Source organism: Bubalus bubalis, chromosome 11 (genome assembly GCF_019923935.1).
Source record: "Bubalus bubalis isolate 160015118507 breed Murrah chromosome 11, NDDB_SH_1, whole genome shotgun sequence".
NCBI lineage: Eukaryota > Metazoa > Chordata > Mammalia > Artiodactyla > Bovidae > Bubalus > Bubalus bubalis.
The window spans coordinates 83,826,784-83,853,701 of NC_059167.1; the positions used below are offsets into that span (position 1 = coordinate 83,826,784).

The 26,918-nt window shown below is 50.3% G+C and overlaps 1 protein-coding gene across 2 annotated transcripts; it reads left to right on the forward strand.

Annotated features, from left to right (window-relative positions):
- The first annotated feature begins 22 nt into the window (after positions 1–22).
- On the forward strand, positions 23–26,396 carry PKM (pyruvate kinase M1/2). 2 transcript variants are annotated; one of them, XM_006056913.4, is made up of 11 exons: positions 23–181; positions 11,517–11,698; positions 12,240–12,331; positions 15,083–15,214; positions 15,596–15,782; positions 16,610–16,880; positions 18,604–18,754; positions 18,979–19,131; positions 22,619–22,785; positions 24,551–24,732; positions 25,664–26,396. In XM_006056913.4, exons 2-11 carry the CDS (start codon positions 11,545–11,547, stop codon positions 25,768–25,770), a joined length of 1,596 nt encoding a protein of 531 aa, XP_006056975.1. In that variant the 5' UTR covers positions 23–181; positions 11,517–11,544; the 3' UTR covers positions 25,771–26,396. The 2 variants fall into 2 exon arrangements, with proteins under 2 accessions (XP_006056975.1, XP_025151996.1); XM_025296211.3 differs by lacking the exons at positions 23–181; positions 22,619–22,785 and adding an exon at positions 22,068–22,234.
- The last annotated feature ends 522 nt before the right edge of the window (positions 26,397–26,918 follow it).

Below are 26,918 nucleotides of genomic sequence, written 5' to 3' on the forward strand. Positions count from 1 at the left end.
CGGGGCCCCGAGAGCCGGGAGCCAGGATTGGATGGGAGGCGGGGCGGCGGAGGGATTGCGGCGGCCCACAGTCGGGATAACCTTGAGGCTAAGGCAGCGGATCCCCGCATTGGAGCGACGCGTCGCGAGCCTCCAGACCCGTGTGCAGTAGCAGCGCATCCCGAGCCGGACCACGTCGGAGGTGAGCGTGGGGAGAGACTGAGCCATCCGTCCCCACCGGGGCTCCGTCTCCCGGGGCAGTGCGGAATGCTGGCCCGCCTGCGCACTCAGGATGGCGCAGGATCCGGGGCATCTTGGGCTCACCCGATTGGGATCAGAAAAGAGAAAGGCTGCTTGTACCTAGGGTCTCCTTCAAAGCCCCCAGCTCCCGCTTCTTCCGAAGGCAGATGGGTCAGCCAGCCCCTTTCTTTCCCCAGTCCCTGATCTCCCATCCCCATTCTGGTCCCATTCTCACCTCCCTATTCCTCCCTTCTCTATCTGGTCTCGCTCTCGTCTTCCTCTCTTTATTCTCCTAATTTGATAGTTTCCTTTCATGCATCAGTCTCCCCCGTTTCCACTCTGCTCCTATGCCCGTCCCTTTCCCATCGTCCTTAATACTCGCTTCTTGTTTTCAACCTGTCCGTGTCCCCCTCATTCTGATGCTTTCTGTAACTTCTCCTTGAAAGTCCCCAAGCTCCGCTCCCCTGTTCTTCCTCCATTCAGCTGCTGTCCCCTTCTTGTACCTACCCTCATTCACGCCCTGGCTCCCGCCCCTCCCCCGCCTCTCTGGTCACGTCCGCTCCAGCGCATCCCTCTCCTGCGCACCTTCCTTCGCGCCACCAGCCTCCTCGCCCCTCCCCCTCTGTTCTGGTCACGTCCGCCTGCTCTCCGGTCCCCGCCCCTCGGCCTCCCATCTCCTGCCCCCCTTCTCCATCATAGTTCCCCAGCCCCGGGCTGGAGTTCCGGGGTCAGCTCCCGAAGTGCAGCGGTCTGCGGATGGGCAGGCTGGCTCCCAGGCGACCCGGAGATGGATGCAGTGGCGGCCGGAGGAGCAGTTAGAAGGTTACATAACCCTTGATCTAACCCGCTGCAGAGGAAGAAAGGGTGGCTGCCCAGTGGCGCGTTCCCGTTTTGTGCCGCCCAGAATGCGATAGTGCGGCCGCAGCGCTCCGCTTGCTCCAGGGGGCGTTGGGGGCGGGGGAGCGCGGTGTCCCGGGCTCCATCCCGCCGAGGCGGGGCTGCACGTAGCGGCCCCGGACCCGCCCTGCCGCGCCCGCTCCTCGGCATCACGAAACACTGACCTTCGGGCCCGTTACTGACCAAGCATCATCTCCGGCCCGACAAGCCTCTGGATGCTGCTCAGAGGCCTCCTCGAGTTCGAGGCACTCACCTGGCTCCCTGCCTCTGCTTCACGTTACTTAACAGCGTTGCTTAACAGATGCGCCTGATTGTAGAGCGCGGAGGCCGCGGGTTGAGGGAGAGTAAAAATATATCAAGAGCTTGGTGCCAAGTACATGCGCTCATTCAATAAAAACTCGTATAAAGAGTTGTTTGGGGGAGGGCTGTGGAGACCAGACCAGGATGACTAAAATCGTCCTAGCCTACGGAACTCAGTCTGATTAGCAAACGAATGTAAAAGTTACCACTGCAAGTGCAGTGAAAAGGTACACACGTGCTTCCACACGTGGAAGGTACGCACTTCCTGGCCGAGTTTAGGAGGCCTCACCAGGTGGCATCACACGGGGTTTGATGAAGCGGAAAAGCACCTTCCAGTCTGAAGATTATTTGAAGACCCAGTAATGGGTTGGCATCCCTTGCCTTCTTATCTGTGTTCTTCAAACCCAGGACACTGATCCTTCCCCGTACAAATGATCCTGATAACTGAGGTCCATGACGGACAGAGGCAGTGGGAAGTTGAAAACAGGCTTTCAGAATAGGTTTAACTCATTACATACTGATATGAATAATAGAGGGAATTCAGACTCAGGACCTCAATTTCCCATGTGAAAATAGTAACTTTTTTCATCTTGGTTGTTAAAAGGGTGGGTCGCTATATACACACTTACATAGGTACATATTGAGTACTGGGTGCAGTGTTTAATCTCTGGTGAGATGCCCCCAGATGTATTCTTTTGGTCACAGTGAGCCCAAAGACTTCATCCATAATTGAACCGAGCACTCCTTGCTGCCATCCCGAAACACAGACTCAGTTCATCTTTGGGAGTCAGGCTCTATGTAAATACCAGAGATCTCCTAGAAACCAGTCTGCTCAGGGGTCCTGCTACAGTGTTGGCAAAGTAACTAACAATGTTACTTTGCTGCTCTCCATTTGCAACAGGGGCTCTTTGGTCCTCTAGCCAAAGGAAGGCAAGAAGGGAGATGACTTTCAGCCTCTGGTATTACAGCTTTTGGCTATAAGGTTAGAAACAAACTTGCAAACCTAAGACTAAAATCTTCAGGTTCTATTGGCACCTGCTCCAGGTAGCATTCTGGGATTTGCTCAGCCAGCTGGTGTGAGATTAAGATAAGAGGCAAAGGACAGTAGCTGCTTGTTGGCTGTATGCAGGGTGTGGCCACTCCCTGGGGTATAGAGGAGGCCCTAGGTCAGGACTCTGTCATTGTTAGCAAATAATTCACCCTCAGGTTGCCTGAGGATGCTGTTGGGAATGCAGGGGGGCCTGTTCTGAGAGGAGGAGTATGTAACACCTCACCAGATCTCTGTGGGGGGTGGGATGGGGGAGGATGTAGAGAAGATGACTCAACCTTTGAATTTTTCTGCTTTTAAGAGAACTGTCTTCGTTGGGTGAGTGGGGAAACTGCACTGTGGTCTTTGCAGGCTTAAAAATCCCCTCTCCCCTTTCAGTGAGTCAAATAATGAAGTATGCATTCCTCCCAATTAACAGTGCCTCAGCTAGGTGACAAATGGATGGTGGAGGTCCCCAGGCTCTCTGGACAGTGCTTAAATGCCACGTGGCAGAGCCTCAGGCCCCAGTGATAGTCTGCACACCTGTCCTGAGCCTTGTGCGATGGATGTGACAACCCTTTTGGGAATAAGCATTGTAGGGAAGATGAATAATGATGACTTAAAGATTATGTCCTTGAACTCATTTCTGCATTACTAGACTGGAGCCAAAATGTAGGGACATTAGTCATATATAGGACAGCTGCTCTCATTTTAAGCACTGCATTAGAAGTAAATAATTTCAGTGTTCACAGTTTAACCAAAAGCGTTATTGGGTCTTTAGGAATTGCAGCCCCCGTGACTTGGCAAGTTTGGTAGCTGTTACTCCAAACAGAGCTAACACCTAAGGGGAGGTGCTTGTGTGCCCTGAGTGTTGTGACATTAATGTGGGGTCACAGGAAATGCCATTTTATTTCTTAAAACTGCTTATTTCTTAATGTTGAGGCAGTGAAAGAAATGGGGAAATGTTTGAGAGCAGGAACGTTGAAAAACATGCAACTCACGTTACAGACTTGTAATGCAAGTCTACAGGAGTTTTTAAATATTTGTCTTCAGGTTTTATGAAGGCAAGTAAGGGTGTGTTATTTTGGCTAAGAGCTAAGACTGAGGTGAAGGTGGGGGGAAATGACTCATTTGACATTAACTTTATTTCTGAATCGTTTGGAATGTCCACAGTCAAATCCCAGTTAACTGGTGCACCACAGGAATGAGGCATCCATGGGAGCAGAGTTGTCTTGCAACACTGTTGAATGAGGGTCTTGTGAGATATGTAAGTGATTTATTTCGTGACCAGTCCTATGGGACCTTGAATCATCACTTTAAGCTTCAGTTCTGATACAGATAGAACTAAAGGAAGACCACTCTTTGGTGGGGGGGGGGGGGGGGGCGTTGCTTTGTGTCACAGCTTGTGGGTCCTTAGTTTCCCCACCAGGGGTCGAACGTGGGCCCATTGCTTTGAAAGTGCAGTGTCTTAACCATTGGACCACCGGGGAATTCCCAATGAAGACCATTCTTAATTCTACCATACTTTTTGAAAACTTGCTTTTTTTCTCTCTCTCTCTTTAACCACAAACTAGCCAAGGACTAGATAAATGAATAGGCTGATTATTTGGGGCTTTGTTAAAGCAGCTGTTTTAGGGGAGGTGAGCCAGGATGGGTGGTGAGTGGCAGTGTGTGCAGACTCTTCTGAACCTTTGGACCTCCTCCTATGACTGCTCCGCTTAGGAGGGGAGGTGGGCAGGGCCACCAAGTGGTGCAACCCCACCCCTGCAGCCGTTTTTCCTATATTGGTTTGTGCCGGTCCGCACGTAGGAGGGAGAGCCAGGCTTCAGTACTTCTGGTGGCCTCTGTGACTCCCCTCCCCCACTTCTCCCTATAGGCAAAACTCCTGGGGACCCGTAAGCCGCTCTTTCCTGACGCCAGCAAGCTGTTTGGAAGTCAGACAAGGGCTTTAGTTGGGGAGATACCAAGACTAGCTATGACAGGGTTGCTGCTCGTGGCATTTCAGAGTGTGGACCAGCTCGGCTGATGGCAGTTTATATTAAAAAAAAATTTTTTTTTTCTTATAAAAACTATCTGAAAGGAGCCCCAGCCCTTCCAAACATTTAATCAGCCAACAGGTAATATTTAACTGTAGGTGACTGGTGTCACATCACCCCTTTCTCAGGTGATGAGTGCAGTCATGGCATATGAGACCAAGCCATACAACGTTTTGAAGGAGCACTGAAGTTTTAGTCTGGTTAAGAGGCAGGAAAGTAAAGACTCAAAAGAAAACTATCCTGATATCTGATATTCCTCTTTTGTTATTTTGTTAGAGAGCAGATTAACACATCACCAATCAGTTGGGCAAACGTAAGAGTCTGATAGTGTCAAGTGTTGGCAAAGGTGTGGGAAGGCAAGAACTCACTTGACTGGTTGGTTGTAAATTAATGTAACCACTTTGGAGAGCAATTAAGCACTATTTTGTAGAACAGAAAGCAAGCATACCCTGTGGCCCAGGAATACACCTCTGGCTATAGAAGCCACCCCTGCACAAAGAGACATGTACTAGGAGAAATATTATAGTATTGATTAATGAGGAAAAATTGGGTTTAGTGGGAAAACGATCAACCAGTGAGGGAATGCATAAATAGTCTAGTCACACACTGGGCTAGTATAGCAGTTCATATGAATTAACTAGAGCTTTGTGCCAACTGGATAGACCTTAAATATGCTGTGAAAGCAAGTTGTTTGATAATGCCTTTCAGTGTATTACTTAGCGTATTATAGAAGCAGCAGTATCATAGTGTTGAATAGAGATACAGACACCCTTAGATGAACTATAAGGATAGAAAATTCATGACCTTGGTTGGGTATTAGGATGTGATGTGAAAGGGTTGGAGGAACCACCTGGGGATGGAGGACAAATGAATTGGATACAAGGGTAATTTTAAGTCTAAAAATCTGGATTAAGAACAATTTTTTTCTGGCCATATCTCACAGCATCTTAGTTCCCCAACCAGGTTTGAACCCAGCCCTTGGCAGTGAAAGTGTGGAGTCCTAACCATTGGACTGCCAGGGAATTCCTTGGATAATATTAATGGTCAGTTCTGGGTGGCAGAAATATAGATGTTAATGTTTCTTCCTTCAGTTCAAAACAGAAGCAAACCTATGGTGGTCACTGTAGGGAGACCAGGCATACTAAGTAGGTCAGTGCTTGGGAGATCTGGCATGCCCTTCCTCCTCCCATCCCCTCCTCTTCTCCCTGCAGCTATGATTGATTCAGGGCAGCTCCTCCTTTAGGTGCTGAGCCAAGGCCTCCCTTTTCTGAGGCTATCCCTCCCCTGGTGTTGTACCTGACTTGGAAGGATCCTGAATCAGGGTCCCAGGTCCCTTGGTGCTTCCAGAGTGTCAGTCTTACACCCTGAAGCACTGCCTCATAATTTTAAGTTTAGTAAGGAGCACAACTCAGCAAAAGCTTTGTCTCCACTTCCTCCTTCAGACTGAAACCAGGTCTCTTCTCTAGGCATCTGTGATCGAACCAGGAAATCCTCAGCATTTGAAATGGTAGCAGTTTCTCTGACTCAGAACTTCCTGCTCTGGAGTTGAGTGGTCCTTATAGGAGTGGGCTCGTTTAGCATCAGCTTTTGTGCCCTATTGCACACTCAGATTTGAAATAGGACCTTGGGCTCCTGTGTATAATATTTAAGTCACTTAGTTCTAACCCTGAATAAAAGAGCGAGGGAATTTTACTTAAACCTACAGTGGGGCTCATTTTGTTCTGTGTAACATGGTAACGCCAGACTTTGCTTTCTGTTATGGGACCTGTTGAGGAGAGAATGGACTTAATATTCCCATCTCTTAGCTAAGAACTGCTTGTCCTGGCCCCACTCCATATGCGTATATACTGTTATCATTACTCTAACTGTGTAGGAGGATGAAGGGCTTCTCAGGTGGCTCAGTGTAGGGGACCTATCTGCCAGTTCAGGAGACAATCCCGACTCCCTGGAGTAGGAAGTTGCAATGACTCTAGTATTCTTGCCTGGAGAATTGAATGGACAGAGGAGCCTGGTGGGCTACAGTCCATGGGGTCACAAAAGAATAAGGTGCAACCGACCGACAACAACAAATAGGATGAACAGCTGAGGATTCACTCCGGACCTTATTAGGTTTTGTGGCTGGCCTGGCACCATTTTGATTTTGTCGCTGCCTTTGTCAGATAAGGGCCAGTCTTGGGAATTATATTTTTCTGCTCCATCGTCTACTAACAGAGCTCCTAGAAAGCAGACTGACCTGAATGCCTTGTCCAGCATTTTTTTTAATATTTATTTATTTCATCAGGTCAGGTCTTAGTTGCGGCACGTGGGATCTAGTTCCCTGATCAAGGATCACACCTGGGCCCTCTGCATTGGGAGCTCGGAGTCTTAGCCACTGGGCTAGCAGGAAAGTCCCTGTCCAACATATTCTGATGAAAACTTTCTAATGGTTGTGGGTATGCCAAAGATTTGGGAATCAGACCTCCATGCTGGCTTGGAAACGTGGAGATGTAGATTGCAGATTGGTGTCACACTTGTGGGCAGCAGGTGCCATCATTGAGTCAGCCTGTGTAGTGAGATTGGCATCAGAGCACGCATTGGTTAAAGGTTGGCTTATGCAGATGTGGGCTCACAGGCCAAGCTGGCTTTCTAGGGCAGAATGATGTGGGCTTTGGGGAAACTCGAATCAGTGGAGTGAAGTGTGAGTCCTTCCAGCACACCCTGCCAGCAGTACTGGCTCTCAGTGACGTGTTGGGTAGTTTTTCTTTTATGGTTTCTACCCCCTGGTTTCTAAGGAGTGATCCAAGACTTGTGTCTGGCGTGAACAGAACTGGGGCTTCAGAAGACCAGGAGCCACTTGGAAAGGAGAGGTCGGAGTTGGGGCCCGTGGAGCTGAGCTGCCACTTGAGCCTGCTCTCAGGCCTCTGAGGGTGTCTTGTTCTCACAGAGGAGAAATGTCTCTGAGGAGGATGCTACAGCAGGGGCTCGGGCTCAAGATGCAGGTGCCCGTACCCGGGCGTGGCATTTGCTGCCATCAGTGGAGACGCCCAGCTTCCACTGCTGGCTGGAGGTTGGCTCTGCATGTCTGTGCCTCCTGAGGAGGAGGATGTAGGAATGAGTCAGACTGGCATGAGCTGGGCAACGTGTGCTGGTAGGCACTGTCCCATTGGCCAGCCTGAGGGTGTTGGGGAGCTCGTCCCAGAAGCCGGCCCTGAGAAACCAGGGCCGAGGCTGGGGGAGAGTCCAGGGGGTGTTTTAGGTGGGGATGGGCAGCTTGTGCTCTGGAGAAGAGGCTCATGGGAGGCTTCAGGGCAAAGCTTGAGGGGATGGAAACCCAGCTGGGGACCTGGGCAGATGACAAGGTCTCTGGTTTGCTAGTGGACTTTAAGGACATGGTGAGATCTCATAGGAATCTGGACAGACTTGCTGACAAGCCAGCTTTTTTGGATTGCTGGTGGGTACACACACTCAAATAGCAAGTAAAATTTCACTTGTTATTTTTGTACTTAGTAGCCTGGGTGAGCAAAAGATCAGAGCTTGTAGACCTCAGGTTTAATCTGAGATGATGAAATAGGGTTAGTGGTTGAGCCGAGTGTATTAATTGTATCTGCTGATAGCATCTCCTGTTGTTAAGGCAGCCCTTCTGTACCAGGATATCCTTGTCACAAAGATTTTGCTCTGATGCTTGAGGGCAGACTAAACAGGAAGATAAGTTTGTTGGATTTGGGCATGTAACTCAGATTTGGGGCACAGAGTTGTCCTATGGACCATATTAGCTTTCCTCCCCCCCCCCAACTTGGAGGTTCTGGATGAATCAAGGTTTTACCTGCCCATTGCTTCTGCACCATCCGTACAAATACCAGCACATTAAAGAAGGCAAATAATGTCTTTGAAAGTTCTGCTCTCACGGACCATCGTTTGGTAACCGTGGTGTTAGAGTGACTCAGGTTTCTTTTTTCCTCACTGTGCCATGTGGCTTGTGGGATCTTAGTTTGCCAACCAAGGATTGAACCTGGGCCCAGGGAGTGAAAGCGCTGAGTCCTAAACACTGAACCACCAGAGAATTCCTAAGGTTGATCGTCTTAGTCAGTGAAGCTATCCTGCTGTGAGTTTATGATCTAGGGCCCAAGATGCATTATTCTACCTCTACCATGTTTAGAATATTCCTGAGGTACATAGAGTGGCAGTTGAATAATGGCACGAGGACCTTCACTTTTGTTTTAATTCCAACATTTTTACCAGGACGCTTGTAAATGTGTCATTTTTGAAAGAGGTACATTTAGAATTTTTCTTATGAAAGTAGTATCAGTAAACTTTCTAGTAAAGAGAAGAAAGAAATTTGCTTGTAATCCTACCATGCAGATAATATGCTGATAATACTTTGGTAGGTATCCTTCCAGTCCAGTTATGTATGTTTAATTTAGTGCCTCCCCTCCCAAAGAAGGGGTGGGGGGCAATAGTGAAATATTAGTAAACCAAGGTGTAAAGAGACGTTATAGGGGAGGGGATAAAGCATTGCAAAGGAGCCACTGACAACTCTTTTACCTGAGAATTTTCTTGGATGACTCCTGTGTATTAATTTATAACATAGCTGAACCTCTAGGAACTACCACTGCCTGGATACCTGGTTATTAAGGTGATTTCTCCATTACCCCAAAGAGCTTTAGTTGCACTCAGCTTTTACCTTAATCCTTGTACAGCTCTGCAGGGCAAACCTTTCTCAGCTCCGAGCAGTCTTTTCAAGTGGGGCCAAGGAGCCACCCTGAGTCAAAAAAAGAGCATTATGTCACCGGAAGCCCAAGCCCAGAGAACACAAGGTACGACACGATAATCAGTGGCCCCACTCGGGGGTCTTTGCAAGGAGACCCTAATGTTTCAGGTCTAGAGCCGATCCAACTAATGCTTCTTTTGGGGGCCACACACAGCAGTGGGATCTTACTTTCCCAGCTGAGGATCAGACTCATGGTCCTTGCAATGGAAGTGTGGAGTCTTAACCACTGGACTGCCAGTGAGGTCCCCAACTGATGATTTTTAAGAAGAGTCACTTTAACCCACTCATTGAGGTCACACTGGATGACTGCATTTGCCTGGAGGCTACAGCGAGACCTGTGTGTCCCAGTGGCCTCGGTGTGCCACCACGGGAACCATCTCTTCAGTGGTGTTCCCTTCACAGCCAGATGCACCGCAGTAATAGTGGGTGCTACTGTGTAAGCCCAGCTTCCACCCTGAGTGCACGGTGGGACCTTGGCTGCCCAGGCCATCCTGTCAGTGATTCAGAAGTTCTCAGATTGGGTGGGGGAGGGGGCATAGCTATAACTTCGATTTGACACAGAGGCGTTAATAGGTGCTCTGAAACATCATTTGGCAAACACCGGACTACCTCAAGGTCATGGTGCTAAGAGATACGAAACCACTAGGTTGTGGAGGAAAGGATGTTGTTTTTTGGTGGAGAGGATGTTGTTTTCGTCTCGGTACCTGGTATGTTGTGGGGAGTTAAGAGATACATATCGAAAGGAACAGTGTATATGCCACGTGGGATAGTTGGCTGGTGTCTTAGTTTTTAAAGGTGTAGTTGGGGATCTATAGCTATCGGTTTTCAGCAGCTTGTAGGAGACTCACTTAATACCTGGTCACAGAGCTTCTTGAAGTTCACCAGACTTTTTGAAAGTGTCAGGCGGGTTTAGATGCGTGCTGTGCCCCAGCCACCTGGAGAGGCCGCTCAGTCAAGGATGCAGGAGGGGAAAGAGTAAGGATTACATGGATGGGGTGCCTTGGTTTGGAGCCCTGAGATTTTGGAGGAGGTGGGACAGGGCAAAAGAAAGGCTTGTTCTTGTGCCTCGGCTGCAGTACTTAGGCACAGGATTTGAGAAGGAGCAGCCCTTGGTCTGAAAACCTGCAAAAAGGTTTCTGATGAGGACTGCAAGTTTCTGGCTCACGTGCTTACCTGATAAGTCTTCAGACACTGCCTGGAAGCTTCTCAAGTCTCTTGTCTATAATCAGCTAACTAACTGACTGAGTTTAGTTGTAAAGTCAGCAATGAGGAAAAATAAAGGTCTGAACCATTGTGCCCTGGGTCAGGCTTATGACCTGGGCTGATTAATTACCTGGAACAGATGATCTTTGTTACTGTGAGTGGTGTGCTTTCCAGACTTAGATAGGGAATGGGTGGCGGGTCAGAAGATCAACCTGGAAAGGATTTGACAAGCAGTGTTAATTTCTTCATAGTGCAATAATTTTAGAGCCAGGCTAGGACTATTGTGGTTATCCTTGGTTTGACGCAAATTGCTTTGAATGTGCCTAAGTCCTTCTGACTGAAAGTACCAGATGTAGTTAATTCCTGGGGAAAAAAATATTTTGCATTCTTGGTTCTGGTTGGACTTACCTGTCCAGGGATGGTTTTTTTTGCCTCTCAGTGGGCTGGGGCATACCGTCCAGCTTATGGTGAATCGAGGAATGGACTTATGTGTCCTTGTGGGTTAGTGAAACCTAGGACTCCAGGACTAGGAGGCTACCTGAATAGTGGTCTCCACGACCAGGAAAGTCACTTTGGGTTTGGGTGGGGACTGTGAAGAGAGAGTATGGGTACCACACCCCATAGCAGATGTTTATAGCTTTGAGACAGCTTTTCACAAAAAGATCGAGATTGACCACGGTACTAAGCTAGGGTGAGTTGTCTGTATCCCTGGAAGATTGGCTCTTTTTGACAAAACTTCCTTTTGAGGAAACTCCTGCAGTGCATGTAAATGGTGCCATTTACAGGATTACTAGTAGGGAAGTTGTCAAGATAGACATTATCCCAGTGTGAGGGAGGTGTGTGTTTAACATGTGCCTGGGAAGTACATTCATTGGGAATGTGGTTTTGACTTATTCTTTGGGGTCTTTCCTACTTGCTCATGATAATGAGAGCCCATGGCCCGACTTGAGCACCCACGTAGCCAGAGTGTGGCGGGGCTGCCTGTGGCTTGTGCACAGAGCATGCTTGTTGAGTTAATGTGTAAGCAGGAAGCAGCTTCTGTGCCAAGCTATATATTAGCCATTCAGGCAGATCACACTCTCTCCAGTTCCTCTGGACCCAACACATCAGGAGCCATGTCGAAGCACCACAGCGACGCCGGGACGGCCTTCATTCAGACTCAGCAGCTGCACGCAGCCATGGCCGACACATTTCTGGAGCACATGTGCCGCCTGGACATTGACTCCCCGCCCATCACGGCCCGAAACACTGGCATCATCTGTACCATCGGTGAGTGCGGGTGCCCACTCCCCCTGAAACAAGGGCTTCCTGAGACAGTGATCTTTTCTCCCCCCAAAAGACTAAATGTAGCAAACCTGGGCTCTGAGCAAGATGCTACAGAGAGATTCTCAAGGGAAATGAAGTCATGGACTTGGTCGCTCAGACCTGTCCAACTCTTTGTGACCCATGGACTGTAGCCCACGAGGCCCCTCTGTCCATGGGATTTGTCAGACAGGAATACTGGAGTGGGTTGCCATTTCCTTCTTCAAACTGAGTTCATAGGAATTTGCAGGAAGGAATTCATATGCTTTATGTGTTCTGCTAAAGGTAAAATTTAGAGGGTCTCAGAGACCTAGGAAAGATCTTGTGGACTTGTTCTGTTCAACCAAAATGCTGTAGTTGGACATCTGACTGGGCTTCAAGGCTGGCTACATTTTACCTTGGTTATTAAGAGTTCTTTAAACTGAAGCACACTTGAAGTGTTAATCCTCTTTTGGATAATGAACATTTAATGACTTTCAAACTTTTTTTTTGTTTTTTTCTGAACTAGGCCCAGCTTCACGAGCAGTGGAGACATTGAAGGAGATGATTAAGTCTGGAATGAATGTGGCTCGTTTGAACTTCTCTCATGGAACCCACGAGGTGAGCCTTGATGGTGTGGCCCCTGGGGCAGCTTGTAGGAAACAGGGTGGGCATGCCGTGTTTATTTAGCCACAGTGGACCAGGCAGGAAAAAGTGGGGAATCAATGGGAAGGTTGTCTTCACCAGCCCATCCCTACTGTTCTTACCCCCCCACCCCTGACATCTCAAGTGGCCAAGTCTCCTTAAGCAAAGATGACCTGCTTTGTTATTGGCCATGGTTCTCCCCAGCACCTGTGCTCCGTTAGCCTTTGATAAGGAAAGCATGGAAGGGTTTTCCTGGAATCCCCTCTAAGCCATGGGGCTTGACACTTCTGCACCAGGGTTTCTATAACAGCTCATAATTGCAATGATGAACCAGTAAGTCACCCTGCAGGTTATTCTGGCCTATTTTTATTTTAGACCCATGATAAACGGGGCAGGTCCCAGAGAAGGGTTTCCACTATTGCAAGTGAAGGACTGGGTCCTGGCGTGTAGTACCCCACTTCATCAACATTGTGTTCCCAGCCTGTCCCTTCCCAGGAGTTCTGGGACATTAAAATAAAGTCAGCACACTTGTCCAGTGATCTGGGAGGAGTATGTTAGCACTGGGCTGTTTATGAGCTGACTTGACCCCTGGGACCAGGTGACAGCTATTGGGAAGTGCTCCATCGTGCTTGTATTCCCAAGCTCATTTTGAGGAGTGTGTGGGCTGCCTGAGGAACAGTGCCATGGGATTTCATACTGGCATCAATAGAAGACTAGTGGAGGAGGCAAGCTCTTGCTCCTCTTGGACTCTGTATTTCCTGTTCAGAATAAAGAAAATGCTGCCCTGTGAGGTCAAGGGGTAAGGGGTTGCCCTCTGGCATTTGGAAGTTGGTGATAAGTTTAACTAAAAATAAAGCCTCAGTAAATGCAATCCAAGAACTGTATGCCTCCTTTCTGGAAACATGAGAGTGTTCCTCGTAGGTTCCCTACCCCATGTTCCATAAACAGCTTATAGCCTCCAAATGTCACAGGGACCTGACCAAGTTCAGAGGAACTGCGCTCAGCAGGCACCCTGGGGCAGGTTAAGAAGCCCACAGATGGCATTCTTAATTCCCCAAAGGTGAAGAGTCCTCCGCAGCAGTCACTAGGCATTCCTGCAGGCCTGCGCTCAGCCCAAAGAGAGAGCTAGAGACACCAGTGAAGGTCCATTCACAATTGATCCCTCCTGCTGACTTGTGCCAGGGTCTGCTGTGTGCAGGGGAAGGAGCAGAAATAAGAAATAGCTTTTAGGAAGTTGACCTTTAACCAGGCTTTATGGCCTCTTCCATCCAGTAAAATAATACCACACAGCTCTGAAATGGCAGGGGGAGAGGGTGGTATCTGCACCTGTTGGAGGGGGCTGGCTCAGGGGGGTTGGTGTTTTAAACTTCAAGACGCATTTGGTGATTATCTGTGCTTTGACTCTTATTCCCAGAGTTGGAATTTGTTTTCTTTTTCTACACTGTATGGCAGGATCTTAGTTTCCCAACCAGGGATCAAACAAACCCAGGGCCCCTGCCTTGGAGGCACAGAGTCTTAACCACCGGACCACCTGGGAAATCCCTTGAGGGTTTAATTTGAGGTTTTTGACCAGGATGAAGTTATGTTGCCCCTGGAATCAGAGTTTTGGAAACTGATCTGAAATATTAGTTATATAATGTAAACAGTTATAGTTTGACAAACTTCCAACTTTTGACCGTTTTTAATACTCTGCTAAGCAGAACATTGGATTTGCTTTCTGTCCTTCACTCAGACAGAGGAACATCTACCATCTGATCTCTTTTTTTGGTTTTGTTGTTATTGCATCTGGTCTTTTGACAGCTTTGCCAGAGTGTGTCTAGCCCCCACTTTTGGCAGCTCTTGTGGGCAAGATGTGTCGTATTCTCCGGTGCCACTCACCCGGATGGTGGTGGTTGAAGGATGAGGCCCACAGAGTTGGGAGCCTGTGTTATCAGCAATGTCACACTGATAGCACTAGGAACTTTTGCCATCTTGGCTCTGAGTCCCTTTTTAGTCAAACAGTAATGGCTAATGGGAAAGAGAAAGGGCTTCCAGGGTGAGACTGAAGCCAGGATTTGTTGCAAGTGAGAAATAGCAAAGGTCAGTTAGTTCAGAGAAGTGTATTCCCACCTCTCCATGTTCTGTTTCCTTTTCTAATCAGACTGGAGGAAGTGATTGTCAGAACCAGGCCTGCATGACTTGAGCAACGTATTTAACTTGGGCTGCGTCAGCTTAAGTAAATACCTGAGTTTGAATTGCAGTTGTAATCGATAGAGAAGAGCTCAGAATTGTCGGATCTGTCATTCTAACTCTGGTGGCCAGAGCATTATTATCCAGATACAAGGTCTTTTACCCCAGTTGTCTGCTTTGTTTGCTGAGGATGTTTGTTGAATCCTAGAGGCTGGAGGGGGAGGAAACAAGCCTCTTTTATGTTGCCACCAAAAACCATTAAAGGTATGGGTGTAAGTATTCTAAAGTTCCTAAGATTTGCCCTTAGAGTGGGTGATGGCAGTGGAGAAGTAGGTGGAGAGCTGGCAGGAATCTGCTGTATAGCACAGGGAGCTCAACTTGGTGCTCGGGGATGACAAGAAGTGAGGAGAGGCGAGGAGGTGGATGTAAGCAGGTAGAGGATGCTCGGTGATGGAGGCAGTGGTCTAGAATCCTGGTGACCAGCTTCAGTGCTAATCCTAGATCCCGTTGTGTGGGATGACAGATGTGGAGCTTATCGTCTCCCCTCTTTTCCCCCAGTACCATGCAGAGACCATCAAGAATGTACGTGAAGCCACGGAGAGCTTTGCTTCAGACCCCATTCTCTATCGGCCAGTGGCAGTGGCCCTGGACACTAAAGGACCTGAGATCCGAACCGGGCTCATCAAGGGCGTGAGTATCTTGGGGAGAAGCAGGAGAGAAGGCATAGGGGACCAGAAAGCCCAGAAGCCATGTTTCTCAAAGCTTAGGTCTATAAAGGAGAGTTTTATCCATCAGTGTAGAAAGTCTTCCTTTGACCTGCTTTGCTAAGAAACAGTACCAGAAAGAAACCTCCTTCCAAGTCTTTTAGGGAGCAGCTTATCTCTTCCTCTTTAGTATAACTGAAACACTGTAGGTTATTCTTGGGTTATTTCCTTGAAATACACTAAGTTAGAAAAGGCTTTATTGTTACTTCCAACTGAAATTTAATCCTGGTTCCCAAGAGGAAAAAACTGTTCTCCTGCCAGGAAGGCCCAGCTTTGGACTTGTGGCTTACTCTCTTGTCTGCTGCAGAGCGGCACCGCTGAGGTGGAGCTGAAGAAGGGAGCCACACTGAAGATCACCCTGGACAATGCCTACATGGAAAAGTGTGATGAGAACATCCTGTGGCTGGACTACAAGAACATTTGCAAGGTGGTGGATGTGGGCAGCAAGATCTATGTGGATGATGGGCTTATTTCTCTGCTGGTGAAGCAGAAAGGTAGGGACAGAAGTCGGTCTGATTGTTTAAAACCAGCTCCCATCTCTAAATTTCCTTGCCAGAAGATAGGAAGGTTGTTTGGTTGGCAGAGAGACTGAATCTATATAGTCTCAGGACTTCCTTTCTTTTTTCAAATAATCTATTTATTTATTTATATTTATTTTGGCTGCATTGGGTCTTAGTTGTAGCACATGGAGTCTTTAGTTGCAACACTGGACTCTGTGGCACATGGGCTCATTTTTTTGTGGCTCGAGGGCTTAGTGGCTGTGCAGCCTGTGGGATCTTAGTTCCCCCACCAGGGATCAAACTCACTTCCTCTGCATTGCAAAGTGGATTCTTAAACACTGGACCACCAGGGAAGTCCCAGGAGTTCCTTTTATAATAAACTGCTATCCTCAAAAACAGATTTCACTCCAGTTCAGTTGTACTCCTGGAGAGCAGGTGAGAAGCGCTTTTACCCATCCTCACTATTTAAAGATTTGCTTCCGTCCTTCATCCACTTAACATGGTGTCTATAGGACTCCAGTGTGCCTGGGAATGCTAGCTAACCTTTAAGTGATCTGCAATGTTCTAAGCTCTTTCTTTACATGTAGATTTGTTTAAATTTTGAAACAACCTAATGAGTAGACACTATCGTCCCTTTGGAGCTGAGACACTGAGAGGCTGATGGACTTGTCACAGTTGAGTTGGAGTGTGAGCCCTGGCAGTGTGGCTCCGCCACCCACTACGCGCCCCTTCCCAGTTCTCTCGACTGGGGAGAGCCTGCCTCCTGGTGGGGACACCTGCGCCCAGGGCTCGGCCTCCCCAACCTGTTCCATTCCATACAGGTCCTGACTTCCTGGTGACGGAGGTAGAGAATGGTGGCTCCTTGGGCAGCAAGAAGGGTGTGAACCTCCCTGGGGCTGCCGTGGACCTGCCTGCTGTGTCAGAAAAGGACATCCAGGATCTAAAGTTTGGGGTGGAGCAGGACGTGGATATGGTGTTTGCGTCTTTCATCCGCAAGGCTTCTGATGTCCATGAAGTCAGGAAGGTCCTGGGAGAGAAAGGAAAGAACATCAAGATAATCAGCAAAATCGAGAATCATGAGGGAGTTCGAAGGTAAGTCCCCTGCCTCCTTCAGCCCCAACCGAGCTCTCTGCAGAGCAATATGTAGCCTGCCACCTGCCCATTAGAAATAACCTCTCAAACTTATTTCAGACCATTGACTCAGAATATCCTATGATATTGGTGGGCTTGCCAGGTGGCCCTAGTGGTAAAGAACCCACCTGCCAGTGTAGGAGTTGTGAGTTCTGTCCTTGGGTTGAGAAGATCCCCTGGTGAAGGGAATGGCAACCCACTCTAGTATTCTTGTCTGGAGTATCCCATGGACAGAGGAGCCTGGTGGGCAACCATCCATAGGGTCGCAAAAGCAGACACAATTGAAGTGACTTAGTGCACATGCCTGATATTGGTATTGGTATTTCAAGGGGGAGAAAAAAGGCTTCACAGATGATTGGGGTGCCAACATCTTGACATTGTTCCAGGGAGCAGCACTGGAGAGGGACAGGGTCACCACTACTCCCGGGCTCAAGGACCATGCGTAGTGTTCCTCCACTGGCTAAGTTTGCTGGAATTGGGGGCCACCAAGGGGAAAGACAGCAGGCTCTCAGGAACAGGGGGCTCCTTCTCTTGGCAAGCAGTGGGATTGTTGGTTGGGTCAGCTCTGGCGTGGTATCCACCTCCCTGGGGAAAACATGCTGTCTTCCTCTGGTTCTACATGGTCCCAGTCCTGCTCCACTGCCTCCCCAGTGCTCACCAGGTAGAGCCACACGAGTAAGGCCAGCTGGGTGACATCTACTCCTGCTTGGCCTCCCTACTGACAACCCAGGCTTACGTGAGTGGTCAGGTGTGTGCGTGGGAAGAGTGGGAGGAGCCGTGCCGCCCACTGTTGCAGCCTTGCTGTCCTTAGCTTTGTGTCAGTGTCCATTGTACGGGGAAATGGGGCTCTCCCTCTGCCATCCTGATGAGCCATGGGCACCTGCTGAGTTTGGCTTCAGGCCAGGCAAGGCCATGTTCTTGTGCCTTCAACACATTGGGGAAGGATCTCTGAAGGAGCAGCCTTCCAGTATCCTTGACTGGAAGAGGCCATGGACCTTTGTGTCAAGAGCAGTCAGCCACCTTGGGTTCCATTTCTGCCCCAGCAGTGATGACTGAAATGCAGATGGTAGAGACACCTTAAGAAGGACCTCATAAGATGCAGGTGGACACAGATGATGGACTTACGGTTACCAGACGGGAACGATGGGAGGAAGGAATGGTCAGGGAGTTTGGGATGGACCTGTACACACTTCTGTATTTAAAATGGATGACCCACAAGGACTACTGCATAGCACAGGGAACTCTGCTTGGTGTTACATGGCAACCGGGGTGGGAGGAGGGTCTAGGGGAGAGTGGGTGCACATGTGTGTATGGCTGAGTCGCTCTGCTGTGCATCTGAAACTATCAAGACAGGGTTAATCAGCTATACCTCAATGTAAAATAAAAAGGGAAAAAAGACAGAGTTGGAGAGGAAGTGAACCCATGGGATTTTGGAGGAGACCCCTGTCCCCTCCCCTTCCCCTCAGTGAAGTGTCCATCCTGGCATCCTGGTGCTGAAGGAGTCCAGCGAGCAGAACTGTTGGCCCCTTTGGGGGACTGAGACAGCTGGAACACCCCTGTGATGATGTCATGGGTACTTGTCCTGGTGCAAGAATGGCCAAGTCAGAGAATCCCGGGAAACTTTGTGCCACCGTACGTGAGGCCCCTGTTTGTATAACCTCTGTCTCTGCAACTTGCCTGTCAGGTTTGACGAGATCCTGGAAGCCAGTGATGGGATCATGGTGGCGCGTGGTGATCTGGGCATTGAGATCCCTGCAGAGAAGGTCTTCCTTGCCCAGAAGATGATGATTGGTCGGTGCAACCGAGCTGGGAAGCCCGTCATCTGTGCCACACAGGTGTGTGCCTCTCCCTGAGCATGCATCCTTATACAAGGAAGCTCTGGAGGCTACCTGGTCTCTTCCCATGGACCCTGCCCCACATCATACACATACCTATTCCCCCCACCTGCCCCCACACACCTACACAAAGCCGGATTCTGCACATACATGCTCTCCAGGGGGTCACCTTGTGTCCAAAGCCCTCCCAGGCCATGTCTCACAAATGCTGTGTCCCCTCCCAGATGTTGGAGAGCATGATCAAGAAGCCTCGCCCTACCCGGGCAGAGGGCAGTGACGTGGCCAATGCCGTCTTGGATGGAGCCGACTGCATCATGCTGTCCGGAGAGACGGCCAAAGGGGACTACCCCCTGGAAGCTGTCCGCATGCAGCACCTGGTAAGTTCTCCCACTGCGGGTGGAGGCGAACTCCAGCATATGGGGACACCTTGTAGTGTCACCCTCTGTGCCCTCGATCTTTTATTGTCCTCCAAGTCACAAGCAGAGTGAGGGGGTGTGTGCTGGAGTCATGGGGGTGTCTTTTTTGATGTTTTTTTTTTTTTTGCTCTTCTGCCTTCCTGCCCACACCCGTCTCCTAGTCCCTTCTGTTCTGGAGGCGGCCTCCTTCATCACACGTAGCACAGTTCACTCCCATCTTTGGGGTGTGCATCTTTCCCTTGCTTGAGTCCTGGGATATCTGTACTGCTTCCCCCTGGACAGTCTAGAGGACCTGAGCCCTTCTGCCCTGTTCTGGAAAAGTCCAAGAGCTCCTGCTCCCAGCCGGCCTGCATTTGGCTTCCGTTTTGATTCCCCACCTGTCCCAGCCAGTGCCTCCCTGACGGGGTCCTCTGGGCCTGCACTGATTTGGCTGTGAGCTGGCCTTGCATGGTACCTGCAGCAGCGCCTGCTTTGCTGAGCTGTTGCACTCACCCTAGCAGTGGGGTTTAAGGGAGGGGTGACAGGCCCACAAATAGAAACAGGTGGAAGGCTGGCTGATCCCAGCTGGCCCTGGGGTGAGAGTGTCTGGAGGAGCCCTCGTGGCCGCTCCTCATTCTCCTGTGGGAGCTAGCTTTTCCAGGGTCTTCTGCTGGACCATGACCCACAGCCTGGCTGCCTCTGCTCTAAAGCATCCTAAAGAGGAACACAGGCCTGGGGAAATGAGCGCTACAGATAGACTTTCACAAGGGTCCTAGGTGGCTGTTGATAATGTGTAGCTCAGCAAACTGTTTCTTTAACCTTCCTGTTCATTTTCCAGCCAGCAAAGGACCCCAAGCCCTTTGTGTGACATCCCTCCAGTGCATCCCCCCAAAAAAACCTCTGGACTAGATACCATCCTTTCCTCCTTCACTTTCTAAGTGATTAGGCTCAAGTGGCTTCCAAAGAAGACATGACAGTCACAGTGGATACTTTTTCAGGGGTGAAACAAGACATCTTGACTACAGATGTCTTCTGGTCTGTCCTTGGTGTTCTGGGTGGATTTGCCCCTAATGAAATCAGTAGAGACCAGTGCCTGCCCTTGGGACAGCTGTGTTTTTCTGGCTGATGGCCACCCCGTGTGACATGATTGCTGTCCTGATGCTCATGCACTGCAGGCTCACGGTTCTTCTCACCTGTCCCAGTGAGTACTTCCTCTCTCCTGGGAGATAGTGACCTTGAACCGGCCCCCTCTAGAGTGGTTGATGTCGTGTTTATGGGTTTCCATATGGAATTATATATATATATATGTAACGATAACTGCTTTGCTTAGTCATGTGGCCCCACGGCCTCTGAGACCTTGACATGGTAGACTGTAGGGAACTTTGTGTCTTTGGGCACTGGGCCTCTCAAGGCCTTACCTAAGGAGTGAATTAGACGGGATGTGCTTAATTACACCCTTGGCGTTAAAGTGCACTGCTGTTATAAAATGTCAGCTAAGGACCTCATGCAGGTTCTTAACCTCAGTGAGGTCAATGTCACCCCACTTCTAATGGATGAGGGCACATGATAATCGAGCTTGAGTTTGGACCCAGGTCAGCTGACTCTGAAGCCAGCATTCCCTCTTAGAACACATCTAGCAGATCAGGACAGGTGTTCCTGTGGGGCCTGTCAGAGACTAAACCAGACTCCAGGCTCTGCAAGCATGTCTGTTTTTCCAAACCCAATCTTTTCTTTGAACAAACACCTTAGAACTGTGAGACTGGGATTGCATGGCACTATTCAGGAGGTGAGTTCTCCTGGCCATGTCACCAGTTAACACTGGCCAATAGCTTCCCCTCTTAACTGTCCACTGCTTTCTCTGTAACTGACGCAATTGACGTTCTTAACTATGGGCTAGGTAGTACCAGCTATGGTTCTCTTTCCTGTTCATGTGCCCTGTCCTTCTGGGCTGCATGCATTCCATTCTTGCAGGAAGAAACCCTTTAACCTAGCAAATTCGGCCACTCATTGGCTCATCCTGTCAGATTAATGAGATGGCGTTACTGATTCTTCCCTCACCCATCATTGTCTAAGACGCTCATAACTGCATTATAACCCTCTAAAGCTTAAGTTTTCTAATTCTTGGTGTTATCTGAGCAGATGGTCTATGAATAACACAGTGGCTTTCTCATGGGTGTTTTAATCATTCGATTTTAATCAAATGCCTTGGTAAGCTTACCTGTGTGCTTCCACAGGCACCTGACTCTTCACATGGCTGTTCAGTGTGCCCCTCACAAGCTTGCTGATTTCCAGCTGCCCGCTTAGAATGTGGTCAAGCCGCCTGTCCTTGGCTTTGACCCCAGCTTTCTAGCGCTGCTCAGTGTGCTTCTACCGCAGGCCACTGGAAAGGCAGGTAGCATATCTGTGTCTGAAGCCAAGCAGGCACTCCATGTGTGCATGGAGGAAGCTAGACACGAAGCCCTGTGGTAACCAGGCAGCCATGTGAGGAGGGGGGCCTATTCCTTCCTGCGAGCTATGTCATGAGGCAGCGTGGTCGAGTCCTGCCAGGGAGCCGCGGAGGGGCCCCAGCCTCCGCATGTTTCTATGCTGAGGCGTTAGAGCCTGCCGTCATATTGTCTCCCTCACCCCCACTGCCAGTCAGGGAGACCTACCAAAATCAAGAGATCCTTCCAGAATGGAAGAACCAGTTTCCCCTCTGATGGAGGAGGATCAGTAGCCATTGACGCTTGAACCTCCCTGCAGGCTTTCACCACCCTGCCTCTTTGCATCTGCCTGAAGGAGAGACTTAGCCAATTAACCTACGGTACCTTCCTCTCATTAATTCCCCGTTCTGTCTTTCCATGTTGTTGTCTCTCGTTTGTTTTTCCTCCCCGCCCTTCTTCCCTCTTCCTTGCCTCCCCTCCCTCTAAACCTTACAGATAGCTCGTGAGGCTGAGGCAGCCATGTTCCACCGCAAGCTGTTTGAAGAACTTGCGCGAGCCTCAAGTCACTCCACAGACCTCATGGAAGCCATGGCCATGGGCAGCGTGGAGGCTTCATATAAGTGTTTAGCGGCAGCTTTGATAGTTCTCACGGAGTCTGGCAGGTAGGGCCCCGAGGGCAGGTAACTCTGTAGGATAAACAGCCTTTTGCTCCAGCCACTCTAGACGACAGCCAGGGCCCAAGCCCTGAGCCTAGGACGCTCCTCTCGTCTGCAGGAAGCCAGCCAGGGAGGTCAGGGCAGGACAGGGCTACAGGATCCTCCGGCTCAGAAGGCACGGCCATGTCACAGGCACCTGGTGAGGGGCTGGTTCTGCAAGTCTTGATCTCACTCAGCTCAGAACCTCCAGTGATCGGGCTGTTCTTGGCCCCTGTACCCAGGGACTTGCTCCTCCCCAGCTGTCTGTGCGACTCTTCCCTTCCCCGTCCCGTGTGACACGGCTCTGACAGCTCTGTCCCCCTCGTCCCTCTGGACGGATGTTGCCCCTAGATTGCCCGTGAGGCAGAGGCTGCCATCTACCATTTGCAATTGTTCGAGGAGCTCCGTCGCCTGTCACCCATTACCAGCGACCCCACCGAAGCCGCCGCCGTGGGGGCCGTGGAGGCGTCCTTCAAGTGCTGCAGTGGGGCCATAATCGTGCTCACCAAGTCTGGCAGGTAGGAGGTGGCAGCAGCTCCCTGGGAATGCCCTGCTCAGGGGCCCCTTCCTTGGGGGTCCTGGGAGCAGTGCACTGCACGGTGCTCAGATGGCATCGAGCCAAGGTAAGACCCCTCTGCCTGCACCCCAGACCCTGCAGGGAAGGAGCCCCCTCCCCCGGCAGCACTTATGGGCGTTTTGAACCATGTGGGTCCAAAGCAAGTTTATTAAACCCTCACAACGAGCTAGACTTAATTAGATAACTATAGGTAGCCTGATGACAAGTGGTTATTTGATATTGAAAAGCTGTTCTTAAAATGTAAAGGACTACCAGTTTTGCTTCTTCTAGCTAAGTGCTCTTTTAAAAAGTCCAGTTTGCAAAATGAGTGCCGTTTGCTGACAGTGCTCTTTGGTTGGTGTGCCTATCCCATCTGTCTTTGAGTCGCAAAGATAAGTGGGTGCTGCCTAGGAAAGGTCACTGTGCTATCTTGCTGGCAGTCGGGCCAGGCGACCAGGCTGAGACCTCTACTTGGCCTCTGGCTCGAGTCTCTTCCAAATCCAGGATCTCAAGTTAATATCCCTTGCTCCCTGGGTCTGGGGGTATGCTGCTCCTCCCTGGGGCAGCTAGGGTTTCCTGGAGGAGGCGGGTGGAGAGGAGCAGACAGGCACCCCCGTGCACCAAGGAGCAGCAGCTGGGACCGCCTTTAGGACCAGGACACAAGATGTGTGCCGAGTCCCGCAGTAGAGGGCTTAGGGTAAAAAGCTCCAGCCGTTAGGGTTGACCTTTGTGAAAAGGTCCAACCTTTGCTACTTGGCTATTTTTAGTTCCAGTCTTCTGGGGTTTCACTCTCAGCGAGTCCTGACTTCAGCACTTGCTTCCCTCTGAAAGCCTTGTATGGAGGCCAGGCCTCAAGCAGGCCATCCTCTGCTGTGACATGGCTTAAGTTTCCCTGACAGCTGTTGTGTGTCCTCACAGCTTGCCTTCTGAGCCCTGGGTCACCTGCCAGCAGCCCTCCAGCTCCTGAGACACCAGCCCTACCAGTGTACAGTGTCAGTGTTGAAGGAAGCATCCAGCCTTTGAGTTTTAAAGGGGCCCAGTCCCCTCCAGGGGATCCTTCATAGGCAGAGCCTCCCCCGCTGACACTCCATCCCCTAGTATTGCCTTCTGGGTAGCACTTATATTTCTAATCCTCAGCCTCGCTTAGATACTCAGGTTTGACTCTGGGGCTCTACAGCCCAGTTACTGGGACTGTTTCAGGGGCCTGGGGGTCATGTGGGGTCAGGAGAGGGCACAGCAGTAGGGAAGGCTTGTCTTGTAGATTTCCCAGGCGGGCTGGTAGTCTCTGCTCCTGTTTTGGGGTGTTTTGTTTTTTTTTGCAGATGTCAAGTGCCAGGTGCTATTCACATGCTGCTTGGCTTGTAGCTTGCAGCAAGAGAAAAGGGTGTGATGAGCTTGGACAGGGCTGCTTCCCTGTGCCAGAATGGAAAAGTTCAGGGAATGGGGGGGAAGGGGTCTGCCAAGTATAGGCCATGTGGAGTAAGTGGGTAAGACTGACCATGCTGGGTCAGTATGATCCTGCGGCCCTGGCCTATAGGAGGGGTTTAGGGTAGCATAGCTGTGAAGAATCTGCTATGGCAGATACAGGGTGATGGGACACCTCAGTCTTGGGAGCAAATGTTGAAATGGTCAGAGCCTCAGGCTGGCAGAGTTGGATTCCAGGGTGAGTTGTTGCTGAAGGCCCTGAGGGGACTATTCAACCATCTTGTCTGCCTACCCCATCTCAGGTCTGCACATCAGGTGGCCAGATATCGCCCCCGGGCCCCCATCATTGCTGTGACTCGGAATCACCAGACAGCTCGCCAGGCCCACCTGTACCGCGGCATCTTCCCTGTGGTGTGTAAGGACCCAGTGCAGGAGGCCTGGGCTGAGGACGTGGACCTCCGGGTGAACCTGGCCATGAATGTTGGTACGTGTCAGGGAGAGAGGGCTCCCGGTGGAGGGCTGGGGAAGGTGCTAGAGCACTGGCTTCTCTGAGACCTATTGAAAGAGGAACATGCCGGCCTTTGTGGGCAAGAGCCGACCTCACTGGGAATGTTCTCTGGTTCCTTCCCAGTCCCTGGAGTCCTGGGCTAAGCTCAGGGCAGGGAGAGGACCTTTGACGTGTGGGGCTGAGCAGCCCATGTTCTCACCTCACGTTCTTTGGGAGCGGGATCCAAAGCAAAGGATCCTGGATAATCACCTTTGTCCATTCTTTGGCACTTGCTCATTATTGAGGGGTTTTTTTCCCCCCGTAAAATTAACCAGATCTCCTACACTTGGGGCCAGTACACATTTAGATTATGTACTCAAATGGCCTTTGTCACAATATAAAAGTAGGATGTCACAGGATGAGAGGAAACAGCTAGCTGTGACCTTGGGCTGGGCTCTCCACCTTCTTGAGTAGAAAATAAATTATGTCCAAAGGTCCCTGCTACCTCTGCCATCTGAGTGATAAGGAAATAATACCAAGGCCTCCCTCATTCCCTTTGCCTGGGCTGTGAGGCTGGCGCCACCTTGTGGTGTAAGAAAGTAAAGGCCTGTCAGCCCTTCCTCAGTTGTGGGGCACTCCAATACTTTGGCTACCTCATGTGAAGAGTTGACTCATTGGAAAAGACTGATGCTGGGAGGGATTGGGGGCAGGAGGAGAAGGGGACGACAGGATGAGATGGCTGGATGGCATCGACTCGATGGACATGAGTTTGAGTGAACTCCGGGAGTTGGTGATGGACAGAGGCCTGGCGTGCTGTGCTTCATGGGGTCGCAAAGAGTCGGACACAACTGAGTGACTGAACTGAACTCCCAAGTGTATACCTTCTTGGCTTAATTTTTCATTTACCAGCTCTCTCCTCTTCCTCCAGGAAAGGCCCGAGGCTTCTTCAAGAAGGGAGACGTGGTCATTGTGCTGACCGGGTGGCGCCCTGGTTCTGGCTTCACCAACACCATGCGTGTAGTTCCTGTGCCGTGATGGACTCCGAAGCCCCTCCTCCAGCCCCTGTCCCACCCCTCTTCCCCAAACCATCCGTTAGGCCAGCATTGCTTGTAGTGCTCACTTGGGGCTGTAATGTGGCACTGGTGGGCTGGGACACCAGGGAAGAAGATGAACACCTCTGTGAAACCTGGCTGGTTTTAAGACTCTGCTTGGGTGGGGTAGTTCAGAGCTGGGCCACTCATCATGTGGCTGCATCCAAGCAGGGGATGCAGGAGGGATGCAGGCAGGACTGGAGGCCCCAGAGCTTCACACACAGGGCAACAGCTCCTGCTTCCCTTCCTTTGTATACCCGATTCAGCTCCTGTAGAAAATGGATATCCAGAGAATTCCCAGCCCTGGCCCGGGATCAAGAGTAGGGGCCTTAGGGCATGGGGCAGTGGTTCCAGTTTAAGTAGACTCTGGCCCTGGCCCTTACTTGCTTCTCCAACCCCCTCAGCCTCCCTCACCTTGTGCACCATATACTTCTCTTCCTTCACTCCACCCAGCCGATGCTGCAGACAAACACCACCCCCCCATCTTCCATTTCCCCCACTACTGCAGCTGCCTCCAGGCTTGTTGCTATAGAGCCTACCTGTATGTCAATAAACAACAGCTGAAGCACCTGTTTCCTCTCTTTTCTGTTGGGGATGGGGGGTGATTGAACTCTGCCCTCTGAGTGGGGTGAAATGGCAAAAGCCCCATGGCTCCTGACTCAGGCCACCTGCCATCCTGTCCCCCACGGTGCAGGGGTGCTAGGAGAGCAGTCGCTGACTACCTTGAATATAGACTACCCTCCTCAGTGCCCTGGGGTCTAAAAGATCCTGCAGCTGGGGAAATTTTAACAGCTTATTTAGACCAAAGATTGGAGAAGGCAGCCACAAGGGCCCCTCTCTCCTGCTCTGGGTAAACCAGGAGTGAAGTGACCCTTGTCCTGCTCCTTCCCCCTAGGTCATCCTGCAGTAGAGGTCCAGGTTGAGGCTAGGTTCTGTTTCCAGAATATTTGTGCCCCCTTCTGTTTCCCCATGCCCTCCCTCCTTGAAAAACAGGCTCAGAAAGCAAGGAGAGGGTTGGGAATGGAGCGTTTACACCTTCCCTGTCTCCTGACCACTCCCAAGGACCAAGTCTTTCCTGGTGGGGATAAGAGG

Excerpts from the sequence above, each read along its gene's own strand:
- PKM (XM_006056913.4), top strand. The coding sequence starts at position 11,545 with ATGTCGAAGCACCACAGCGACGCCGGGACGGCCTTCATTCAGACTCAG. Across the intron at positions 19,132-22,618 it reads CTGTCCGCATGCAGCACCTG|ATTGCCCGTGAGGCAGAGGC; the intron begins GTAAGTTCTCCC and ends TGTTGCCCCTAG. Across the intron at positions 22,786-24,550 it reads GTGCTCACCAAGTCTGGCAG|GTCTGCACATCAGGTGGCCA; the intron begins GTAGGAGGTGGC and ends ACCCCATCTCAG.